The following is a 24,873-nucleotide window of genomic DNA, read 5'->3' on the forward strand; positions in this document are numbered from 1 at the left end:
TACTCACTCGTTCACTTCAGTATCATGTTCGCAGTTACACGTGAAATATAATATAAAGTATTCTTCCGCATCCCGTAGGAGCCGACAAAGCTTTTCGTAAGTGGCGACACACGGGATCGGGTGGTCAGGTTCGTTGACTTGGTTGATGCATGTCATTGTATCCCAATTGCGTAGATCGATACTCATGATGCCAATCAACTGATTGTCTGGTCAGACTCGATTATTTACACACCGCCGTCATATAGCTGAAATATTGCTGAGTGTGGCGTTAAACAATAAACAAACAAATAAAACAAAAAATAAAGCGTCTTTTGATTAACTAAAAATGAAAACAAATATAGTTTGTGTTGGAAAGGATTTAATACAGATTTAACGTCAATGTCGTTTTCACATTTAACTGATTTCTTTCCAAGAAGGTCCTCGTCCTGAAAAGAGAAATTTTTGGTTAAGACAAGCAGACAGGCAATTGCGTATCATGTTACTTTTCCGAACGGACTGTTTAGTCCCAAGGACCATGTGCTTGTTGTGAGAGGTGTCCAAAATTACTAACAGTATTAGGACCACTTAAATCTTCGGCTTTGTGACTTGTTATTATGTATGTAACTATGGTTGTGTGAGTGATTTGTGTCATCATTAGGAGTGTCACGATAACTCGAAATATCGATATATTGCCATTGGTAAGCACTTAGAGTCAATAAATTTATTGTTAAATCAGTTTCCGATCAATAGTATTGATTTCAGTTCGGAATGTTGATAGTTTTGATTGTATTTACGATATCATTAAAATACATGCAATGCTGTTCAATTTGTATGTTTTTTTTATCATGAGTGGTAGTAATTTACACATGATAATGTGGAAGTTTCTTTTGCTTAAATTATTAGGGTAAAGAAAAAAACAAATCAGTCAACTTTACTTTGTATTTGTTGTTATGTTATCACATTCAAGGGAAACTTCAGTTCCAAGGTATAATTCAATTCTAAAATCCATCTAAAATGATACACTGAAAACTATCGATAGTTATCGCAATGGTTTCTTTCAGAGAGACAGACAGACAGTTTATTCAGTATTTTAGGCATCAAGGCACATAGAACAATACAGATTAGATATTAACATTGTCACGTGATGTACATGGTCAGATTTTAAATCAAGTTACACATTCCTCATTTCAAAGGCATGTTTTAAGAATACAGAAACAGCACGGATCATACCAGGATTTTCAGAGTTTAGCAGATTTATCATTAACTGGCGGTCTTTAAAAGTACCCTCTAAGATGGGGAGAAATGTAAACCTCAAATGGGACTACGTTTCTAAGTATCTTAATCCAATACTTTATTACCCTTAATTGGCTGGCTACAAAAATATTACTACGGCCTGTTTCACCAAGGGTTGCCTTATTTGAGGCACGGGTATATATATAAACTGACGTCCAAAAGAAACTTTACCAGAGTTTGAAATCACTCTTGCTCAAAAACAACAAAACATACATGCATGAAATAAAGTGTATCGAGAAAATCTATATATCAACATAATCAACACTGAATATGACAATCATACCGCGAGCGAGAATGACGTCAGAGCCCCCAAAAGTTGTGTGTGGTACAAAACTCAAGCTTTCAGAATCATGGACAAAAGGCAGAGTACATAAACAATCGTTCATGTTCAATAACAAGTCATTAGTAGCATGTGTGACCACCAAATGCCTCAACACACGCAAAAACTCTTCGACGCACAGAAAACGTCAGTCGTCTGATGAGGTCACGTGGGATTTGACGCCATTCTTCTTGGAGGGCCAAGATCAGTTCTTGCCGGTTGCAATTGGCTGGAGAGTGTGGTCGTTGTCAGACACGACGATCCATCAAGTCCCAGAGGTGTTCTATGGGGGACATGTCGGGTGAGCGTGCAGGCCACGGCAGGACGTTGACGTTGTTGGCTGCGAGGAAGTTAGTGACTATTCTGGCTGTATGGGCTCTAGCGTTGTCGTGCTGATAAATGACACCACGTGGCTGCTGTTGGAGAAATGGTAGGACAACTGGACGAAGAATGTTATCCATGTAACGCTGAGTTGTCAGGTTTCCGTCAACGATGACCAGCGGTGTCCTCTCCTGCCCAACTTGAGATCCCTCCCCACACCATGACACTGCCTCCACCATATGGTACGACCTCCTGCACGCAACACGCCGCCGTTCGTTCACCCCTTCGGCGGTAAACACGTTGTCTTCCATCATCCCTAAACATACAGCATCGACTTTCGTCAGTGAAGACAACCCTCTGCCAGTCACGTCGTTGCCAATGTCGTACAGTACGGGCCCATCTCAATGGCAGACGCCGATGTTGCGCTGTCAATAGCTGTCCTCTGTCTGGTCTAACAGCCCTGATTCCATGAGCTCTGAGTCTCTTGGCCACTGTCTTTCGACTAACCCTGTGACCTAAGGCATTTCTCGCCGATGACGTCACTGTCAGGAAACGATTTCGGAGGTGCAAGGTACGCAAGTACCGGTCATCATGGGGCGTGGTCACCCTGGGTCTGCCTGTTCTTGGCCTGTCAGCGGTCCGCCCTGTCTGTCTGTAACGTTGCATCAAGTTGGTAATGGCAACACGGGAGCAACCGAAGGTTCGTGCAATATGGGCGTGGGTGGCTCCCATCTGTACCATACCCAAGGCTCTTTCACGTTGTTCGGCTGTGAGTCGTGGCATTTCTTTTGTGTGTTTTTTATCACTGTGAATGTCTGACTTGCCGTTGCAATCGTTTTACACCCTTACCCGGACGTGCATTTGCAGTTGTCCGCGGTGCACGTGTGTTTTACTTTTTCGCGTGTTATCTCGCATACATGTAACAGACGATTAACATTTTCTGTATACACTATTGTTGTATTTAGGTTGTGTTTTTGATAGACTTCATCGAAAAAAATTATACTTTGTCAGAAATTTATATTTTCAGTTGGTAAAGTTTCTTTTGGACGTCAGTTTATATAGATAGATAGATAGATAGATAGATAGATAGATAGATAGATAGATAGATAGATCCAAGGTTATGATCACGGACGCAAGAAATACAATTGCTCCTCTCTAATGAAAAACAGCCATGAAAATGAAAGTCGTTTATAATTCTAAAGACACAAGCTTACCTTATCAACCTAGGGTAGGCTGTAATAAAAAGTGTGTTTTTTATATGAATGAGTGTCATAACTTTCCAATATATATATATGCAGGGATATTGTATCATCATTGAACATTTAATATTCGACCAGTAAAGATCCGGGGTCGAATAGGTCTTGCTGTAAAAGGCGACTATGCTTGTCGTAAGAGGCGACTAACGGGATAGGGTGGTCAGGTTCGCGGACTTGGTGGATACATGTCATCGTGTCCCAATTGTGTGGATCGATGATCATGATGTCAATGACTGGATTGTCTGGTCCAGACTTGATTATTTACAGACCGCCGTCATATAGCTGGAATATTGCTGAGTGCGGCGTTAAACAACAAACAAACAACATTTCACATTCAACCAGATGAATTAGAGACTAATCGAGCAAGGCTTTCGAATAGATGTTTCTGTCACTGAATAAACAGATTTATTTGTCAACCACACGCCATACGCTTGATTATCATGATAGCTATTTTTATTTCTAATATGTTAGTAGGCTTAAATCATTTAATATGTTTCTGAAAATAGCTATCATACCGATAAGTGATCTATTCTTCACTTTACATTGTATCGTAACAGAATGGTATTTTAGCGGCATGTCGTACACAGTGCCGTCTCTGTCGTAATGGGGCGGTCGGGTAGCCTCGTGGTTTAAGCGTTCGCTCGTCATGCCGAAGACCCGGGTTCGATTCCCGACATGGGTACAATGTGTGAAGCCCATTTCTGGTGTCCCCCGCTGTGATATTGCTGGAATATTGCTAAAAGCGGCGTAAAACCACACTCACTCACTCACTCAATCTGTCGTAATGTAACTTACCAAAGTGGCTCGAACCCAAGGCGTGGAGAACCAGCGGGGTCGGACGTTGTGTACGCCAACGTCCCCTCAGCACCACTGGTCGTGGAGTTGAAAATTTTGAGATTTCTGAAAAAGAAATGAGCATGCTGTTATCTACGTCATTGTTTCCCAGACAAGATCATATTGGTCTTCCAGGGCAGAATAGATCCCCAGTACCACAACTTGACAACTACCATGTCTTGAGGGCTGACGAAAAGGTAAATGCCTGAGTTCTTAATGAGTAGGTTATTGCTATTTATTTACTGTTAATTTTATCTTGAAACTTGAGATACATCAGGCAATACACAACGCAGCACAGTGCGAGTTAGACAATCTGTTTGTTCTGGTACATTGACTGGTGAAAATCCTGGTTAGAATTGGCCTTCACCAACCCATGGTTTCCGTAGGAGGCAACTATGCTTGTTGTAAAAGTGGACTAGCGGGATCGGGTGGTCAGGCTCGCTGACTTGGTTGATGCAAAATGCGTGGATCGATGCTCACAGAATTGTCTAGTCCTGACTCGAATATTTACAGACCTTCGTCTGCTGAACTGAACCTACAGTCGACATGATGAACACTTCATGGCATCATTAATTGATGGTGATTCAGAAACGCATGCGGACTCGCGGTCATACAACATATGCCATCCTGTACGTAAACTATCATCAAAACACTTACGCATCATTTGGGTAGACTGCGTAAATGAACGATGTACAGCGGTTGATCTTGACGTCCGCACATGCTTCATCACTACAGTCCAGCAGTTTGTAGCAGCCGGTGCCGATGTTGTAGATCCAGAGTCCGCCCACAGAATCGCAAAATACTATCCTCTCTTTTGAAAAAAAATACCAAGCTGGATTTTCTACATGTCAATTTTATTTTTATCAAAAGGCATCAAGGTAGGTTTGACAGAAACAATAAGATTTATTACCAAATATTTAAGAATAATTTAGAAAGATTATTACTTGTTTGGTTTTCTTACTTCAGGAGATTAAAAATAAAGTTACAGTCGAACCTTATTTAATCGACGCCCTTTATCTAGATAAAATAAGGTTCGACTGTATACACAATTGGGAACTAATATGCCTCAGTATCACGTTTAGAACATATTATGCCAGTTGAATGAAAATTATCTTTTCTGAAAATAAATAAATAAGATTAACATGATCAAGTTGATATTTCGAGATACCTTGTCAGTTAAACTTTATCTCGAACCCATTCCCCGGCCCCGACCACCTTACTATAATGTTCATACCCTGTTATCTCGAATGTCCGGGTATCTCGAAGTAACAACACGGTCCCACTAGGCTCGAGTTCGAGTATCTCTTACAGTTAGTATGTCATTGCTATAGCTCTCTTATGACCAACATACTCAACAAAAGGTATGATTATTGATTAACCTTACGTCAGCACAAACGTATATGATTTTGTCAAAGTCATCAGAGCACTGGGTATGAATTATATGCAGTGAAGTTTAATAAACCATTTGTAAGTACATCAATCCATTCTGAAAAGGGGTCGGAGGTATTGTCTAGAAAACAGGGTTCAATGTTGATTGCTGTATACGGATTGATAAAACTTGCATAATGTCGGGGTTTTTTATAGAATAGGCAAAAACATAATTGTAGTATTTGCCAGTGAGGTCCAGGGCTCCGTTCTACAAAGAGAGCGTAACTCTCATTAATTAGAATAGACTACGTAGAGCTGCGACCGCCTAGGGGCCTAGATCAGCATGATTCTACTGTATGTTTTCATACGTACCTTCGTCAATGACATCAAACGAATTAATGTTCACTGGAAACTTGAATTTGGTTTGCAAATCTTCACCTGTCTTATTGATGCATTCGATTTTCTTGCAGTTGACGTAATACAATAGCCTTTAAAGAAAATAGAAGGCAATAAGTAAACTACGTTTATAACGAACTGACCGATATAACGAACTTATTTTGTAGTCCCAGCCATTTCTTGTATATATGTTGTTACATGCTTATAACGAACTACGGTTATTACGAACTTAAATTAGTGGCCCCTTTGAGTTCGTTATAACCGTAGTTTACTGTATTTACATACGTTCTGTAGTCAATTGAAACAAAAACACTTCATTGGTCTGCATTTGCCCCACTTGCGAATGTAAACAATTAATTATGACATGTTTATTTTAAAACAAGTTTTATTACTGTAACTGTTTTGATCTTTTAGGATTGTTGGCTTAACTATATTGACATGCACAACATGTTCAGTGGAAGAATTTCAATCGCTGTTCGAGGAGTGTTGTCTCGTGATACGACCTGTGCCCAAGGGCACATACGATTTATGTGAGCCCCGATATTTTTGATACGTAATAAAAATAGAATTCTCTATGCATGCGTGTCATTTTGATTTTACAAAACAAGTGTCAAAATGTCTTATATTTCCCGAGCCAGATATTAATTTCTTTATTACCCATTATTTCTTCATCCTTTTGAGTTCCGATTTAGGAAAATGCACGATCAATATCACGACCGCCCTCTTATACAGTTCAATGTCAAATGACGTCAACAATCTTCAGCTATGACGTCAGGATGATGTAAACATTACGAAGTGAAGTGATATTTGCCATAGTGCACATGCAATGTTTATGAACTCGGTTATCTCTATCCCTATCGAGGGGGGGGCGCAGGGGTCGTCTAAAGCGCCGCGGTACGCTGTGCAGAGTTGCGTCCCTTGTGCACGCCAGAAATCTAGGATTGTGGAGTCGAATCCCGTTTATGTTACTAGGTTTGTCAGCACCATACCCGTGCTCGTGGGTTTCACCGAAGTGGTAATCATCTGACACCTGCATCACTTCGGGCTTTCCTCCCACATTAAGCTGGCACGCCGCGATATAACTGGAATACAGTTTAAAGCGGCGTTAAACTCAACTCTATCACTCACTCTCACCCTATGGGTAATAGTTGTATATATCTTAGGGCAGAACGGATCAGTCACGTTATGTATAGTAGTCAGTGCCTAAATGTGTGTAATAATAAATCAATGCAAACCAAGGAACGTAATGGACAGTAATACTGTAGAAAAAACAGAAACAAAATTATGATGCCAACCCATTATAGGCTCTGATAATCCCAGCCTCGCAGGAAACATTAGCAACTGTGGTGACATTTAGATCAGTTGGATCAATAGACAGGATAACATCATCCGCTGGGGCAGCATTAGCAATGGTGACGTATAGCTTTCCATCATCGCAAAACGTAATGCCAGTCCCAACTCCACCAGAGGAAGCTAAGTCTAGATGATAGGGGAAAAGGGGGGGAAAAGCATCAGATGAAAAGTGTATTGACATCATTCTATTGAAAAGATATGTGTTTATTTCTTTGAGAACTGCAATACCTACGTAGCATAGATATACTGGAGTTTGATCTTTAAACATGTATTCTATTATCAAGTGCTTATCTGGTTTCATGAACCATGTGCTTTCAGTTATATAAGAGATCCACTTTGTTCAGAACGGGTTTCAGTCAGTGCTACGGATACGTCATGACTACGTGTAATACTTTGGCAAGAAGCTGACACCAACATTTTAGGTTACCGTATTCGACGTAATAAGCGTCCAGGGCGCTCTCAAAATTAGAAATATTGGGGCTCTTATTAGTATATTATTTTGGTGGAAAATGAAGAGTTGAAAGATAAATTTCGTTGTTTATGCCTAAAATGTTTATGTACGACAGATATATTTTTCAAGAATTTAATTGCCCATAGTTAAGATGCATATAACACACGAGTGCGTATTATACGCGAATAAATAAATCTTGTGTACATTGATCAATCGGAAGGGGTGCTAATTGGGATTGTTCACTAGCCAATGTATTAGCAAATATCGCCGTGGGCGTTTATTAGAGCGGGGCGCTTATTACGTCGAATACGGTATGGGCAAGTCTTTCAAAAGTTCAAAGAAGAGCGTCCTGCGTCTCTTGCTCAAAGGTTATGTGATCACGGTTACAGCATCCAAGTAAAGCTTTCATAACGTTTTATGGTAGACATGTGAAGGACATTTCAAGATTAGACGTATCGGGGACAAAAATGACGGCATAGTCCCTATTTTGACTTGTTATATGTTTCCGTATTTTTACAGGCGAAAGATTTACTTGCCTTTGCATGTGTTTGTGACGAGTGCCACCTGGCATGATCACCATTTGATCGTGATTAAAACACATACCTATGATACAGCCGGAATCGTACAATCGTTTTTAGCAGAGACTGGTGCCCATGGACAGTGTATTCTCGTTTTTTATTTGATAGGTTTTAATTTAATTTTATATTTAATATTGAATTTAGAAGTTGCCTTCATGATAGGTTGATATATGAAATAACATTCAATTGAGAACATAATGACGTACCTGTATCATTAGCGATGACAGTGTCAATTCCGCTGGGAATGCTCTGACATTTTACGACGAAAGGATCATTACTGATGACGTAGAGCTTGAAGGACTCATCAGCTGATCTACTCCCAGCTGTTAGAGCGCTGATATTTAAGCTTGCGTCGATGTAATGCAGGATCGACCCAACTGGGTCAGCGACAGCAACGAGGGACGACTCATCACTAGCAACAAGTGCTGCACATCCTTGGACTGTAAAACACAATAGTATATGTTCTGATTGAACAGTTTATTTAAGATATTTTCTTTGAATTATTCTTACCCAATTTCAGGCTGAATAAGACATTGGTTGGGGTTGTTTTCAACATTTATTGATTTGATGACTGATGTAATCTGCACATGAACATGGCATTTTATACCAGGAATATATCATAAAGTGATGGAATGTCAATGATACTCTTAAATATTTTTGCTGCTGGTTATTGATTTGGTCCTTTATATTTTTTTATCTTTAAAGCTAAAAGTGCTAGTTAAGTAACTGCACCGCTAATTAAGTAACTGCACAAAGGCGGCTCCTAATCAATACGTGTAAAAGCAAAACATATAAGGGAAGTTTGGGCTGAGTGAGTGAGTATGGTTCTACGCCGCTTTTAGCAATATTCCAGCAATATCACGGCGGGGGACACCAGAAGTGGGCTTCACACAATGTACCCATGTTGGGTCTTCGGCGTGACGAGCGAACGCTTTAACCACTAGGCTACCCGACCGTTTTGAAATGTTTGATAAAGAGATGCCTTAGATCGAGTTATTGTTTCTTTCCTTGGCATGTGAAATATCTACGGAAGTCATTTAGGGCCATTTGGTTTTTTTAAATTTTTTCGATACTATCTTGAAATTTCAAGGTACTAAGTTGAAGTTTCAAGATAATAAGTTGAAATTTCAACAACAAAAAACAAATGGCCCTTAAAGGCTTCCGTAAATATCAATTAATGTACAGTGATTTTTTTTTTCTCATTCCATGTAATAGTTCAATAGTGCTAGTAAGTGATACATATTCGTTTTTAGTGATTGACGAGTATGCAATTTATATGGTGAAAGGAACAAGAATTAAAAATGAACGACCAAACAGTAACATGTGTATCTGAATCTTAATTATCCCTTGGCTCAGTGAGCTCGATTATCCTGAAGTTTGTCATCTCGAAAATATTTTCGTGCTAAATTGGTCTTATCAAATGAGTAAATTTAACCCATTGTGCAATGAAACTATTTTGAAAACATTTCTTGGATGTCACATCTGTTGGTTTATATACGTACGTCCAGGACAATCAACTGGTGCGACGTCCTGTGTCAGAACTCTGAATTCTTCTATAAGGTCAGCTAACTCAGCGTTGGCCGCTTCCAATCTTGTTTCAAAACAATTCGCGAATGAGGTATCTAAAAACAAAAAAATACAAGTTGTAACCTGTTGTAGAGAATTTGCAACTGACAAATGCAAATGAATAAGGAATGCATGAAATTGCGGTAACAGCTGATGTCTGGTTATCAAATCTACATGTGTATGATCTTTTTTGAACTCTTGTGTTTTACATTTAACCTAAATTTCGCACTGTGAGAGTTCATATCCAGCCGTCATATCACATCTTTGATATAATTATCTGATATATCGTACGATGTGTGTACACCGGCAGCCAAGGCCTTTCCCACACAAAAAATAGTGAATTCTACTAACTTAATTAGTTAGCGGCTAGAAGGTCTAGTAAACAGCTAATTTACTATGCTGCGTGGTAGTCAGTGTCACGCTCGCCATTTTGAGATGAATATGGGTGAGAGAATTTTACCGATCTACGAGAGGTCATCTACTAGTCTAATTAGTAAAAAAATCATAACTGGTTAGTAAAGTTAATTAATGGGACCTTCAGGTTTAATTATGATAACCTGTCACACTTTCCATTTCTCTTTTTACGTGTCAGTATAGATCTTATTTGCAACGGCATATATGTTCTGTGTCTTTCGTATGTAAGGGTAAATATTTGAATCGAATTAATCCTGTCATAATAATGAGTGAGTATGGTTTTACGCCGCTTGTGGCAATATTCAAGGCCATACAGGCGGAGTCGTCTAGCAACGGTCCTTCTGCTGGCTGAATGTCCAAGGCTGTTTGCGGATGATGACGTCACAGTTAGGAATCTGGACCTTAGGTGAAGCACCCGTAAATACCGGTCTTCCTGTGGGGTCGTGACCTTGGGTCTTCCACTCCTCGGCCTGTCTGCAGTACTGCCAGTTTGCCTGTGACGTGTGACAACTCTGGAGATGGTGCACTTGAAGTAGCCCATGATCCTAGCAACGTGCTCCTGCGTTGCTCCCATTTGCAACACACCGATGACTCTCTCCCTCTGCTCTGCGGTCAGTCGAGGCATGTTCGTTGTTTTAAACGGTTTCATGTGATTAAATTCTCCTTTCTCGTAAATCAGGTGAAGCACGTGCACATGTTCACATGGAATAGGTAAGTTGCATTCCAGCTATCGTATACTTTTTGTATTCTAATTGGTAAGGAGGCAACTGATGTCGTTTGATACCGGGTCAACAGTGCTAAATTACTCAGAAGCACTAGCCAGCCGAAATGTTTTACTAGTCAGCTGCAGATTTAATTATGTGGCCATTTTACAAGAAGAAATCAGAAGTGTAGAGAAGGAAAATTTATTCCAAGTTAGGACTTCAATCAAACCCGGAAAGCGGTAGGTCCGGGGTTCGTTCCCCGCCGCGTCATACCAAAAGACGTTAAAAGATGTTACTTGTTGTTACCCTGTCTGGCGCTCGACATTAAGGGGCTAAAACAAGGACTGGTCGGCTCGGAGTGAGTATACTGTGTCTGAAGGGGGTATTCATGTTGAACTGCGGCATTGTATCTCATTGGGCTGGCACTATAGATCGGCATAAGTCCGGACTAGTGCAAGCAGTCACACACGCACACACACACATGCACGGCGCTGTATAAAAGTGCAATAATCTTGGACGCGACGTTAAACCCCTTTCACCTCACCTTCATTATCAATAAATTCGACAGAAGGATATGCTGTGGAAACATGAAAAAAAGCCCTTTTTTCTGGTGAGGTGAGGTGAGGTGAAATGGGGTTTAACGTCGCGTCCAAGATTATTGCACTTATATAGCGACGTACATGCACGTGTGTGTGTGTGTGGCTGCTTGTACTGCGCCAGGCAGGGTAACAACAAGTACCATCTTTTAACGTTTTTTGGTGTGACGTGGTCGGGGATCGAACCCCGGACCTTCCGCTCTCCGGACGGACGCTCTACCACTGGACCACGGACTTCTTTTCTTATAGGAGAGGGCAAAAAACAGGCGAGCGAGCATGTTTGCTGTTTCATTCCTTCTCGGCCTTCGGTCTCAAAGGATTGTTTGTTAAATAAATATGCATGAATTTCGCTAAATGTCCTGTGCTTGACGATACACGTGAGCAGAAAGGGATTCTCCTCGAATGTAATATTGGGATTCACCGACATTCCATAGTAATAAAATTTGTCCGCCTCGGTGGGCGTGGCTAAATATTTTACATTCATTAGAAAATGAATGCAATGACACGTGACCAATTCAGCTAATCAGAATGCAGGAATTTCAATGAATACAACGAAAATTTAACTATATGTTTTTGAAAATATTAATGTAATTTTGGGGGATTCGTCCAAGTAATGTTTTATCATAACAAATTCATTGACAAAACCCAAAACTGGTGATAGGCCCTAAAAGAGGGATGGTGTAACAACTCATTTAACAATATCAATATCGGGTGTGAACACTGTTCCGTGTCGACTTCCAAATTGAAACAATTATTTGAAAGGACAGAAAATGTATACGCAAATTAATTCAATGTGAAACCAACAAACAACAAAGGCATGTTATACAATTAACAATTGTATTATAAACTTACCCCAAAGGCAGTATACAATAGAGCGGCAGTACAAAATTCAATGACAGTATAAAATATAATAAAAGCGGTTATAGCAATAAAAGACAGTGATAATAAATATTACAAGGCAGCAACAGTGGTCAAGCTTCCTGCATATGCCTAGGCTGGATATCCAGGGTGAAAACGTGATCTTCACACAAACGCTACTGGTCTTGATGTAATGTGAGATGAGAGAGGCATGCCCTTGCCCAGTTATATAGTCTAAATAGCTACTACAAAGACCCATACCATGCTGAATTAGTCTAGAGCTGGTTTTAGAAGATTCCAGATTACACTTGCCTCCAAAAGTATCCAACAATATTAACTTCCACACATCGGCTTGCATTAGACAGTAATACATTCCTGACCACTAATTATTGTTGAAACACTAAGCTATGAACTCTTACTGAATCTCAACAGAATAATAGAATTACAACAATATTTAACAATAAATCACATTGTAATATAACACCACCTATTACGTTGATAGCAGCAGCGCATGTAAGAAAGTACATGATTGAAAACAACATGTTGTTCTAAATGTCAACCAAACATTTGTCCAACTGAGCTAGCGTTACCGGCTTGTTCTGTTCCTGTCGTAGGCGTCGACCTATCTCACCCCAGATATGTTCTGTTGGGGAGAGGCCTGGGGAAAGAGCTGGCCATGGCGGTAAGCAATGTTATGCTGCCTCAGAAATCTGTTTCAACACGTCCAACATGTGGGCGGGCATTATGGCGCTGCAAAGTGACGTTACCATTCTGCATTTGCGTAAAAGATGGAACATGATCTCGAACGATGTCATCCCGTTAGCTTACAATGATGAGCCACCCCATTCCAATTCATTTCCAGCCAAAACTGTTGAGTTGACAAAAGCAAGCGTCGCTAAAACGTTCTCCTGGACGCCTGTAGACCTTTGAACGACCATCAGAGCTGTCCAAATGAAACCAAGACACATCGTAGAACAGTATCCTCTCCCAGTCTTGCCTTCTGAATTTCAGATGCTGTCTGCACCAAGCTGGACGTGCCTGACGGTGACGTGAAAGCAAAATTGGGCGCATCGCTGTACGTCGGGCTGGATGTTGTACTCCCTCTACCGGTTGCGTACGGTTCAGCCACTAATTAATCTCAACCCAGGATTTGTTCGACACGTTTATGTGGCAGTTTGGTTTCGATTCCGTGGATGCACTAACTGAATTTGGTTGTCTTGTTGCCTCGACTTGACATTGGGAGAGGTCATGAGTGTTGCCCTGTTGTAGATAACGTATCCAAATACTTTGTGGAGTAAGGGTTTACAGTTGTAAAACGATGTATCTTATCTGCCCCTACCGTCAACTTAACTGCCCTCAGCAACCTGCAGTTTTCCAACCATCCGTGCCAAGGTTGCCCCACAATGATCCATATTGTAACTGTTTACTGATGAGAGAGTGGAAGGGTCCCCTCTATCCAGTTATACATTTTATGGCAATTTAGCAAACTTTGATATGTTAACAGCAAATATAATTCAGGTTTATATCACTTAACCCTACTTATTTTGTGGCTACCGTTAAAATAAATCAACACTTCTTTTGCACGAATATTGTAAAATACTTAGCAAGCCTATGCTAATAATTCTTTCATTTTCACCATGCAGCTAGAAATGTGCTTCATGAATACTGTAAATCATGAAATTACTGCACAAAAGAGTCACTACATTAATTCATCCCTGGCCTCAAGTGCAAATACATACATCATGAAGGTTAGATGTAACAAATGAATTGTACATGCCAAGCAAGGTAAATATATTTGCAGTTTATATCAAACAATTCATTCAATTGAAAATCTGCCAGTTTTTAATATGAAGTTTTGAATAGAATCTTATGTTTTGATTTGCCATTCCTTACCTAAAGTGTCGTAAGACACAAAAAAAACACACAAAGAACTAAAAAACTCGTAGACAGGATAAGAAGAACACTCTCAAAGAATGTTGAGATCCTGATACGCGAACAATAAAACACAATAAGTCGGGTACAATATGTGTAACATGTTCAAATGTAAGGAAGCGTAATCGTATGTCTAAAACGAACGAGTATGACTTATATTCGAGAGAGTATAGATCCAGTCGTCGAATCTACAAGACAGGGTATTCCTATCTCCAGAGGACGATAGGTTGGACCCGCTCGCCATCTCTTTTATCGCTTCGTCAAACCCTCTATCATCTCAGTGATTGAATCAATGGGTAAAAAACGAGAAGAGGAAACTATCGACAATATCCACAAAAGGATCATCGATCCGTTACTCAACACACATACCTAAAGTAGAGGTGTTTGAAATAAGGGATCGGGACACTGAAATCGGCCGCGTCTAATGACGACTTCAAGTTGAAGACCAAGGTCTCTACAGACGAGTGATTATATCCTCCAACCGGATACTCAGTCTGGGAAGCCCGAATGAATACAATAAACACAAATAATCATGACAAATGTTTATTATAAATAGAGATGGATGTTATGTAATGAAAATCTGGTTATACATCTTCCTATCTGCACAGGTGTGTCTTGAAGATCTGTTGTGCGAGTACCTAAGGACCAAACTGGTGAAGGCCTTGAACGTCCGTCACTGAGATGTCCCGGAGGTAATGGGATGCGAACATGGTATCAAATTTCCAAAAACAACCCTCCATAAATGCGGTCAAGGAGCAATTACTATGAAGTGCCATGGTGGAAGCGACAGCACGGGTTTCATGAGGATTAGATGTGACTGGAGCAGGAAGGCCAACGAAGGTGTAGGGTCGAAGGATCACTGAGCATATCAAAAACGTGATTGTGGTACAGGATACTTCAGTAGTAGCTGCGGCAAAGAGCGGGATGAATAACCTCTTACGTAATCGACACAACGATATGTCTTCGTCAGGGTTTAAGAGGGCGGTCAATGGTGAGATGCTGAACAGTTGATCGGGTTGACCAGGAAGTTGATTTTTGGCGATGAAATCCCATCGTAGTCCCAAAAATACTTTCCCATGTGCAGTTCGTTCAAAACGCACTCTGTTGACGTCTAAAGCGTGAATTTCACACACACGAGCCGCCGTTGCAAGGGCCAGAAGGAAAACTGTCTTCAAAGAAATGTGTTGAAATCTTTCTCGGCGAGATGTTCGTACTCGGCCGAAGTTAGATGGCGAAGTATGATGTTAAGATCCCAAGTTGGTGGTCGAAAAAGGATGTTTGGTCCGCCAGCTTGTACGATCTGATCAATGATTGTAATTCGGCGATTGTAGAAATCTTAGTGCCCGTTGTAGTTGCGATGACAGAATTGATCGCAGCTAAGTAGGTAGCTAGAGTCGAACCTTTTAGTTTACGAGATGATCGAAGATAGTGAAGGTATTCAGCAATTTGTTGCAGGGATGCCGTGGCAGGTGTGGAAATATCATGTGAATGACAATACGATTCAAATGCCTTCCATTTAAGGTCATATAGTGCTTTAGTAGATGACTTGTGCGCCCCCGAAATGGTCATGGCCACGCATTCAGAATAACCCTTAGCTATTAATGATTTCTGTGAATGCGCCAAACGCATAGATTGAGGATTGTTGGCGACGGATGAAGGAGCTGAGTGTGTGGTCGATGCAGAAGATCGTTCCTTAGAGGTATATGGTAAAATTTTCTGTCTGCGAGACGAGTGAGCGTTATGAACCAACTGCGTGTTGGCCAGTAGGGCGCTACCAAAAGTAGAGTGAGGCGATTGGTCGTTGATATCTTCTGTATAACCCGATGTAGAATGCCGGTTAGGGGAAAGGTGTAAGCATGTAGTCCTTCCCATGGGATTGCTAACGCATCATGGCCCCAGGCTAGGGGGTCTGGGATTGGAGATACGAACCGGGATAGCTGAGTATTGAAGCGGGTTGCGAAGAGGTCGACGTGTGGGCACGGAAATAACTGACAAATCCACTGAAAAATCACGGGACGTAGTTGCCATTCCGTGGGAGATGGTTTGTCTGGACAGGGAGTCGGCTATGACGTTGCTGATGCAGGGAATATGTCTTGCTCGAACTTGAATGTTTAGTGAGTTGATCAGTTTGAAGAAGTCGAGCACTAGAGATAGCAGTGACGTTGACTTGGTGGATCTCATCTTGTTTATGTACCACACGACCGATAGGTTGTCTCACTGAATCATTAGTGTGGAGGACTGAAGGAGTGTCGACCAATGAGACACTGCCAGAATCACTGCTTTGAATTCTAGATCGTTGATGTGAAGCTGTCTTTATTCTAATGACCACCGCCCTGCCATTTGTAGGTCTTGGCAATGAGTGGTTGAGGCGTCGACGAACAGGTGGAGAGTCGGGGTGAATGTTTGCAAAGAGATTCCTTCGCAGACATTTGATGGAGTTAACCACCATTTGAGGTTTGGGTGTAGATGGCTCGGACAAGATATTAGGAACTGACAATCGTCATCCTGAAGGAAGGGCTTGAGGAAGCACTGGATTGGCCGTAAGTGAAGTTGACCTCTCTTGGTGAGGGCTTGTGCTGATGTTAGGAGACCGAGAAGTTGTTGCCATTGACGTAAGGAAAGTGGCTGTTTGAGTGCCAGTGGAATGAGGCGTTGGATTTTCTCCCAACGATCTTGGGGTACAAACATCTTGCCCAGACTTGTGTCGAAGAGGGCTCCGATGAACTGGAGACGTTGTGTTTGAATAGTTTCGGACTTTTTTGTGTTGATGATCCAACTTAGTTGGTGAAGTAGGCGTTGAGAAAAATCGAGGTGACAAAGTAGAGTGTTCGAATCCTTGTTGGCGGCTTGAATGCAGTCGTCGATGTACGTTTCGAAGACGATGCCTCGAGTGTGTAGGAACTTGACGATGGGTTTTGTGAGGTGAGTAAATAGCCACGGGGCCGAAGAAATTCCGAATGGGAGCATTCGCCATTGGTAGTGTTGGCCTAGGAACACAAAGCGAAGAAAATGGCGGTGCTCTGGCAGGATAGGGACGTGTAAGTACGCGGTATAGTGTGTTGAAGGTTTTCATGTTGAAGATGAGACGTAGTTGAGGACTGTTTTTCTTGGGAACCAGAAAAATTGGAGAATAGAACCCTGGTGTCATTGGCCGAGTGCCCAGACACTTTATTGCGTTCTTTAAAAGTAACATGCTTATGGCGTCTATGAGAACTTGAAGTTGTTTGGCTGGATACAGATGTTGAGGCGGTTTGCACGTCGTCGGAGGTGTTGTGGCAAGAGGTAGAGCATAACCTGATTGTAGGAGACGAGACACATATCGGTCGTCTAGGATGATCCTGTTTAAAGAGAACGTGCCTAGTCTTCCGCCTATGGGAGACGAAAAAATCGGAATGGCTGGAGTCGGAAGGTCCCAGCCATTCTGGTGTTGTAGTGAGTCATTTGGGGTTAGTGTCTCCTGACTGAGGAGAGTTGGTGTTTCCTTTAGTCCCTGAAAAGGAGACGGTGCGTCCGCTTGATCTCCCTCCTCGCTGATGTTATCGTGCTCGGCCCTGGCCACGAAAAGAAGCAGATCTATTACGCAAAACCTCCCTAAGGTCTTGTTGAGAGGGAAAAAAGTTTGGTCGTCTTCAGTCTTTCCTTTGCTCTTCCAGTTGATTTCTCTGGAGACGAAGTAAGTCAACAGTGACTTGCAGGGAAGTGTCTCTTTGGACTTCATGGGCGACCTCCTGTATGCGCCCAGCAAAGAGGGAGGGTGTTGACCATGGCAGTTGGTACAGCCTGTTCTAAAATTGATCGTGCCATAGGCAATGTTGTAACACCCTACGTCTACGAAGAGTAGTGATAGATCCCGCATGCTGAACAAGGTCTAGTATAGCTGTCGTTTTATCCTGGATGAGGGTCACAGCACCTCGAATACAGGATTCTTCCGAGGAAGATGCATGAGCTAGAGCCGATGAAAGTGCTTCAGTTGCTGATAAAATAGTGGAGACCAACGGGAGGGTCCTTCGAACAGTGGTGTCGAGGTGAACGAGGTCCCTATCATCCACTGAGTGAGTGAGTGAGTATGGACGCTTAGGAGCTAATGTTGTGATGTCACCATCTAGTTCGGGAGCAATCGTAGACAAGCCATGAGTCCCTGCATCCGCTAGTACAAAGGGTGGAGATTGAAGACGATCACGGAGACAGCGAAAGGATCCAAATGCTTTGTCTAAATTGGTGGCCATATCCTGTAGGACTGGTCTCTGACGGAGTGTGATGTTCGGCGACGAGGCTGAAGGCACAACAAATGATGATAGAAGTGTTAAGTGCTTTTTAACAGTTGTAACTTATCTGCTATCCAGATAAGTACAGTGATCGGATCCGCTATGTCGAAGCTCCCAGAAGACAAAGCTGGGGAGGTATAGTGGTCTGATGACTCTGATTCTGCTGGTTGATCCACTGAAAGGGATGTAGTGGGTGTCGATGCAGATGGAGGTACAGTAGTTGGTACAGCAGGTGCCGGTTGGGGAAGACATGCTGCTGTTACAGCCTGTAACAGAAAACGAATCTGTTCTGCTGGAATAGCAGAAATCTCGCTAGGGATCCATGATGTAGGGATAGCTTGAGATGGAGCTTGTGATAGTGTGGGAGTCCGTGATTCAGATGAAACAGGAGGGCGTCGAACCAGAGGTGGTGATGGGGAACCGGTACGACGAGTGGGTGAAGTAGAACTCTGCCTATCTTTAGGTGAAGGACATCTACTAACGGTAGCTGATCTGAGTGGTCCATCTCTATGTCGCCGAGGAGAATCCTAATGACAGGAAGAGGAAATGTTGCTTGATCAACAAGGTCTGTAATCCGGATCATGAGGATACCCATGCCATGGAGGGTGGGGATCCCTGTAGTGTGGGTATTGTTCCAACTCATGTGCGTAGGAACTATATGAAGTAGTGTTCCAAGGGTAATCACCACGTTGATGAAAATCAAAAGTGTGAGAGTAATCTCTTGGTCGAAAATCCGGATGGATGAGCGAAGGAGAAGATCGAGACATGTAGGATGAATGGCTAATAGACTTGTTGTAGCGTTCATCCTAGACGTGATGAGTCTGAATATTCTCTGCGTGAGACATGATAAGGGGACGAGCGATAATCCGCTCGCCTGTCATCAGACGAGTAACGATCTGTAGGTGAACGTCGCATCTTAGGGGAATCTCTCGAATGTCTCCGATCCTTGGAGGTTTTATGATCTCTCGTGTCCCGCTGAACCTCCTTTGAAGTGTGTCGATACTTAGGAGTCAGTATGTCCTTCGAAGTTCGGTTCGATGATGTTCGTTTAACCTCAGAGGTTCGACGAGGCTCGGAACTCTTTTGTTTGTCCGAAGATGTACGATTCGAACGCGACTGTCGCACCTCGGGAGTACAGCGATGTTCAGAGGTTCGACGATGTTCGAATGTTCGATGAGGGTCGGATGTTTGACGAGGTTCGGAGGGTCGGTGATGTTCGGAGGTTCGATCAGGTTCGGAGGTTCGAGGTTTGGGGTTCAAGGTTCAAGGTTCGGAGGCCCGATGTTCGTAGGTTCGAGGTTCGGAGGTTCGTAAATTTTGGAGGTTCGGAGGTTCGAGGGTCCAAGTTCGGAGGTTCAAGGTTCGGAAGTACGAGGAATCTTCGATGTACCGAGGTCCGATGAATCATCTCGGTGTCGAGAGTGAGAAGTCTGTTGGTCTCAGTCTGATTGCCGATCCCCCGATGATTGCACTGAATAAAGTGCACTGACTTTCGATGCTAGTCGTTCCCGGGACGAATGTCAATCGTCTTGTGAATCCTCTCGGGAATGGGAGGTTCGTGAGCCTTGATCCGATGAGTCGGCATACGACTCCTTGTCTTGAGAGGATCGACCCTGAGAAGATCGTCGTAAGGGAGATTTCGAACGACGGACTGAACGTATAGGGTTGACCGAGGTACCAGTACTATGTGTACCCTCCGAAGGTAAAACAGGAGTGAGCTCCATGTTAGTCGTTGAACACGACGAGTCGAAAGTACGAACCTCGGTCTGGTTCGACACGTTGGTTGACGTAAGCCGGTAATCCACACTCGTGTCTAACGAGAGGACTCGTCGATTGTCAGAGTCTCGGGATGTGGACGGTAGGTTCGGCTTTGAAGGTGGATTCGTGGAGACCTTAGACATGTCGTCTGTGAGAAAAGAGTCAGAGACTCCCTCATCGTCTAACGAGATCATTGGACCAGTGGGTTCCCTAGTATCCTGGCCCCCCGGTGAAGATGATCGGGCCGATCTGGCTTTCTTGACCGGTGTTTTTTTGGCTATCGTGGATTTTTCTGCAGTCTTAGAGAGACGATCTGACACCCGACGCCGACATTTATGCAGGTAGAGTTTGAAGGACTCATCTGGTAGATCGGAGCAGAGCTCGCAACGCTCTAAAAAAAACTGCAGAATACACGACAGTCCGAACACTGGGAATGAGGGTCAGACGGAGAGAAAACGCATATGGTGAGATAGGATAAGTTTTTAAAAAAATTAATTGTAAATCTTCTGATGACTCGTACCCCGGACGGCGCCACATATGATTCTTAGAGCATCTAAGTTTAGTTTTCCAATACATTAGCTTGTTCATTGGTACCGTTGTCCTAAATATGACAACAATAATCACAAATTGGTAAAATAAATGATTTGTACATAGTTTCTAGGGTAGTTCTGGATAGACGATGTTTATAACTTCTAAAACAAATAACCAGATTACAACATTTCCTTACAGTATCATCAATGTGCATTTTCCGTGTACAGTTACTTTGTTAAGTAATACCTAAGGGCTTATGTACATCTTTGATTTCTGTACCATTCATGTATAGGTTAGGTTTGTGACTAGGGTATATTGAATAGATTCAGTTTTTTCGGGACTAAATTTAATTTGCCATTGAGATTACGAGCAGCTATATCAGGATCTTCTATGATAACATACAAAGATGTGTCATCAGCAAAAAGTCTTATATTACTATTTATTCCTTACCCAATGCCATTGATATATATAATAAAAAATAATGATCCCAAGACCGAGCCATGTGGCACGCCTGCCAAGACAGCTTTTTAATCTGATCTATAGCCATTTATAACTACCTTTTGATATCGATTTTCTGAGTAACAATCAAACCATCTCAATACATTTCCACAGATACCATGATGTTGTAGCTTATAAATTATTCCTTTGTGCCAAACTTTATCAAAAGCTTTACTTACGTCACATAATACAGTTCTATCTTCCTTACCTTCATTAAGAGCCTTTGCAATAAAGTCATATAAATACAGTAAACTACGGTTATAACGAACACGCTTATAACGAACTGACGGATATAAAGAGCTTACTTTTTTATCCCGACTATTTGCTGTAGTTATGATGTATATATGCTTATAACGAACTACGGTTATAACGAACTAAAATTAGTGGTCCCTTTGAGTTCGTTATAACCGTAGTCTACTGTATGTCAACTGATTTGCGGTGGAGTCCTCCTTCGTGAATCCAGATTGTAGGTTAGTGAGCACATTAGTATTCCTTAAATATTTGTTAAATATACTTTTTTCAAATATCCTTGCTGAACAACTTGTGAGCGCAACCGGTCTGTAATTTGTACATTCATTTATGCAACTCTTCTTTTGAATAGGAATAACAAGAGCTTCTTTCCATAGTGATGGGAATATTGCGTATTGAAGAGAGAAACTGAATAGTTTAGTAAGGATTGGGACTAAACTGTAAGCTGTCTTTTAAGTTCTCTATTTCAAATACCATCAGGGCCAGTTGCCTTTGGGATGTCCACGGAGAGTAGTATATCCCTAACTTCATCTTCCATCAAAATTGTATTTACTAATAGATTATCAACTTTAACTAATTCTACGGGTTGAAGGTGCATATCACAGGACTACATATGCGAGATTGGTCCACCAAGAAGCTATTGATAATATTAGCAATATCCATGGAATTATCATACAACCTATCCCAAAATATAATTGGGGGGAACCTTAACATATATATTCCTTTCATAACAATAAAGTATACATTAAACCATTAGTGTGAACCCACAGGTAAGAGTATTTTATATTCAGTATGTATCAGAAAATGATAGAGAAAAGCATGTTGAAAATAGACGAGGCATGGTCTTTTAAAAAAATATACTGGAGCTTATCTAAGACACAAATTGAAAACACGAGGCTTGTCCTTTCAAAAAGGTTTTCTGCTACTTATCTAAAACAATTTGTAAACACGGGGCATGGCCTTTCAATAAGGTTTTCTAAAACATATCTAAAATACAATTTGAAAACACGAGGCATGGCCTTAAAAAGAAATCTCGAACTTATCTAAGACATAAATTGAAAACACGAGGTATGTCCTTTTAAATAGGGTTTTCTGTAACATATCTAAAACAATTTGTAAACACGAGGCATGTCCTTTCAATAAGGTTTTCTAAAACATATTGAAAACACAGTTTGAAAACACGAGGCTTGACGTTTAAAAAAAAGAATTTCTGGAACGAATATAAAACACAATTTGAAAAAACACGAGGCTTGTCCTATTAAAAAAAATTCTTGAAACATCTAAAACCCATTTGGAAAACACGAGGCAATGCCTTTTAAAAATGTTTCACTTACCCTGACAGGGACACATGTCATTTGTTAAGTTGAAGACGCATTGGAAGTTCGTCTGACCCAATGTGATAATTGTCAAGATGTCGTTCATCTTGATGTTAAGGCCATTCGCTTCTATGTCGCACCGCTGCGTTCCCAGCGTTGGCGTGATGGTAGCCAGGAGAGCCACAATGAGTAAGCTGTCGAACATCGTCATGTTGATTCCGACTGTCTGACCGTTTCAGCTGTTTGGTATTATAGGGCTTATAAAGTAACGACGACTAATGTACTAACCGACATCCATCACACTACAGATGTCATAACCCACGTGAAAGATACCATGCTGTTTGCAATTGATTTTGAGAGACAGGACTGAGACCAACTGCGACCCTAATTTTTAACATCCGAACAGATGACGCGTGTCACATATATAATATCAACCCCAACTATAGCGACCTGCATGCACTCCGAGGCGACAATTATTCTATCCCCTTATTTCCGACAGGGTAACAAGTACCATCTTTTAGCGTCTTTTGGTATGGCGCGGCAGGGTATCGAACACCGGATCTTCCTATGATTCTATGACCGCGCGGACGCTCTACCACTAGGCGACGGGGAAGGAGGGGGGGGGGGGGGTTGTAATTTGTGAAGAATTTTAGGTTTTGAGCTTTTAATCTAAACCAAACCGACGTCATTTTTTTTATTGGTTGTTAGCTGCATAACTATTTAAAAAAGAGTCCGTATTGTATCCCAAAGCTTATGTTTTGGGAAGATTGTAGTCATTAGCATTGATTTGAATGATTTTTGGGGGGTTATGGAATAACACAGTGTACTTTTATCACAATTCATTTTGCGGTGTTAATAAGAGTGCTCTTATTTTTTCTAACACGCCATAACTTATAAACATCATTTAAGCTAAAACTTAAATCTTAGAAATGACGCCACAAAAAAAAAGCACGACAGGGTTGTGTGTGGCTTTTCTTAACACGATAAATACAAATCGATGTGGTTGAGTTTGAACTCGCATAACATGTGAATACACAAACTTTGAACGGAATGGGACAATTTCTAATTTTCGACCAATCAGAGTCCTTCGTTTCGTTGCCATGGTAACACTATGGTTACAAAGGAAAATCGTACAGTGTCCGTAGCTAAATCTACGCACTCAAAGCAATCGAAAAAATGATACGACGGGCAGTAATAATGGGCAGTAATTGCAGTGTGCACAGCTACAAGCTGAAGTGACCGAGAGTACAAAGCGAACAAAGTTGGAGGAAGATTACAGACATATTACGAATAGTTATAAGAATATTATGAGGCAGTCTCACTGGCCATGGTCTCCTTTAATCCTAGTTCAGGTGGGTAAATCAGTGGAAGGGAATGGGCTACATGATGGTTATTGATTGACATCAGATCATCAATATACATGAAGCTTAAGTTAAAGTTCATGACCAAATTACCTTGTTTTGACTTTGCTCAGTAAACCACAAATGGCATTTGCTTTCATATTGGACAAATTGTCCTGAACCCCTGCAGATAGATGCGTAACTGTATTTGTGTTCGCCATGTTTTGTCAAAAAAAGCCCCATGGATCAAGGAATGAACTTTTTCCTTCAGTTTGTCATGTGGGATAGTGGTGTACAAAGTTGAACTATCTAATGTTTTGACAGAATTGAACATGGTTCTTTTCTGATATTGCAAAAAGTCTGTTTGTGAGAATCCACATTGTATTTATTACACTTGTCTCAAACACTTTTGTGAATATAAAGAACGTCCTTCCTTGATTGTATTAAGGACTGTGGTTACTCTTTGAGACAGGGCTTTGGTAGTACATTTGCTGGACCCAGCCATACATCTCTCTTTGTGCGGATTTTTTGAGCTTTTGAAACCAGTACAATTGAAGAATGGACATGTCTTCAGGTTTTAGAGTCAAGCCAAAAGTCCATAGTGCTGATGCATGGTTTTGTCAGATTTCTTTCTCAGTTAACATTCTGGCCTTATGTGTGGCATTATTTGAAAATATACCAAGTTCTTTGATAAAACA

General features: G+C 41.5%; 1 protein-coding gene across 1 annotated transcript; it reads right to left on the minus strand.

Moving 5' to 3' along the window:
- Positions 1–341: 341 nt before the first annotated feature.
- Positions 342–23,094, minus strand: LOC124151002. Its single transcript, XM_046523228.2, has 9 exons — positions 22,854–23,094; positions 9,651–9,770; positions 8,355–8,588; positions 7,062–7,245; positions 5,743–5,858; positions 4,660–4,813; positions 3,964–4,068; positions 3,127–3,145; positions 342–425 (listed from the first exon to the last, which is right to left on the minus strand). Exons 1-8 carry the CDS (start codon positions 23,044–23,046, stop codon positions 3,136–3,138), a joined length of 1,116 nt encoding a protein of 371 aa, XP_046379184.2. The 5' UTR covers positions 23,047–23,094; the 3' UTR covers positions 342–425; positions 3,127–3,135.
- Positions 23,095–24,873: the final 1,779 nt, after the last annotated feature.

This window comes from Haliotis rufescens, unplaced genomic scaffold (assembly GCF_023055435.1).
Source record: "Haliotis rufescens isolate VD_foot unplaced genomic scaffold, xgHalRufe1.0.p SCAF_15, whole genome shotgun sequence".
Taxonomy (NCBI): domain Eukaryota; kingdom Metazoa; phylum Mollusca; class Gastropoda; order Lepetellida; family Haliotidae; genus Haliotis; species Haliotis rufescens.

Excerpts from the sequence above, each read along its gene's own strand:
- LOC124151002 (XM_046523228.2), bottom strand. The coding sequence starts at position 23,046 with ATGACGATGTTCGACAGCTTACTCATTGTGGCTCTCCTGGCTACCATC. Across the intron at positions 9,771-22,853 it reads TGACATGTGTCCCTGTCAGG|ATACCTCATTCGCGAATTGT; the intron begins GTAAGTGAAACA and ends TTTTGTTTTTAG. Across the intron at positions 4,814-5,742 it reads GTTTGATGTCATTGACGAAG|AGAGGATAGTATTTTGCGAT; the intron begins GTACGTATGAAA and ends TTTTTTCAAAAG.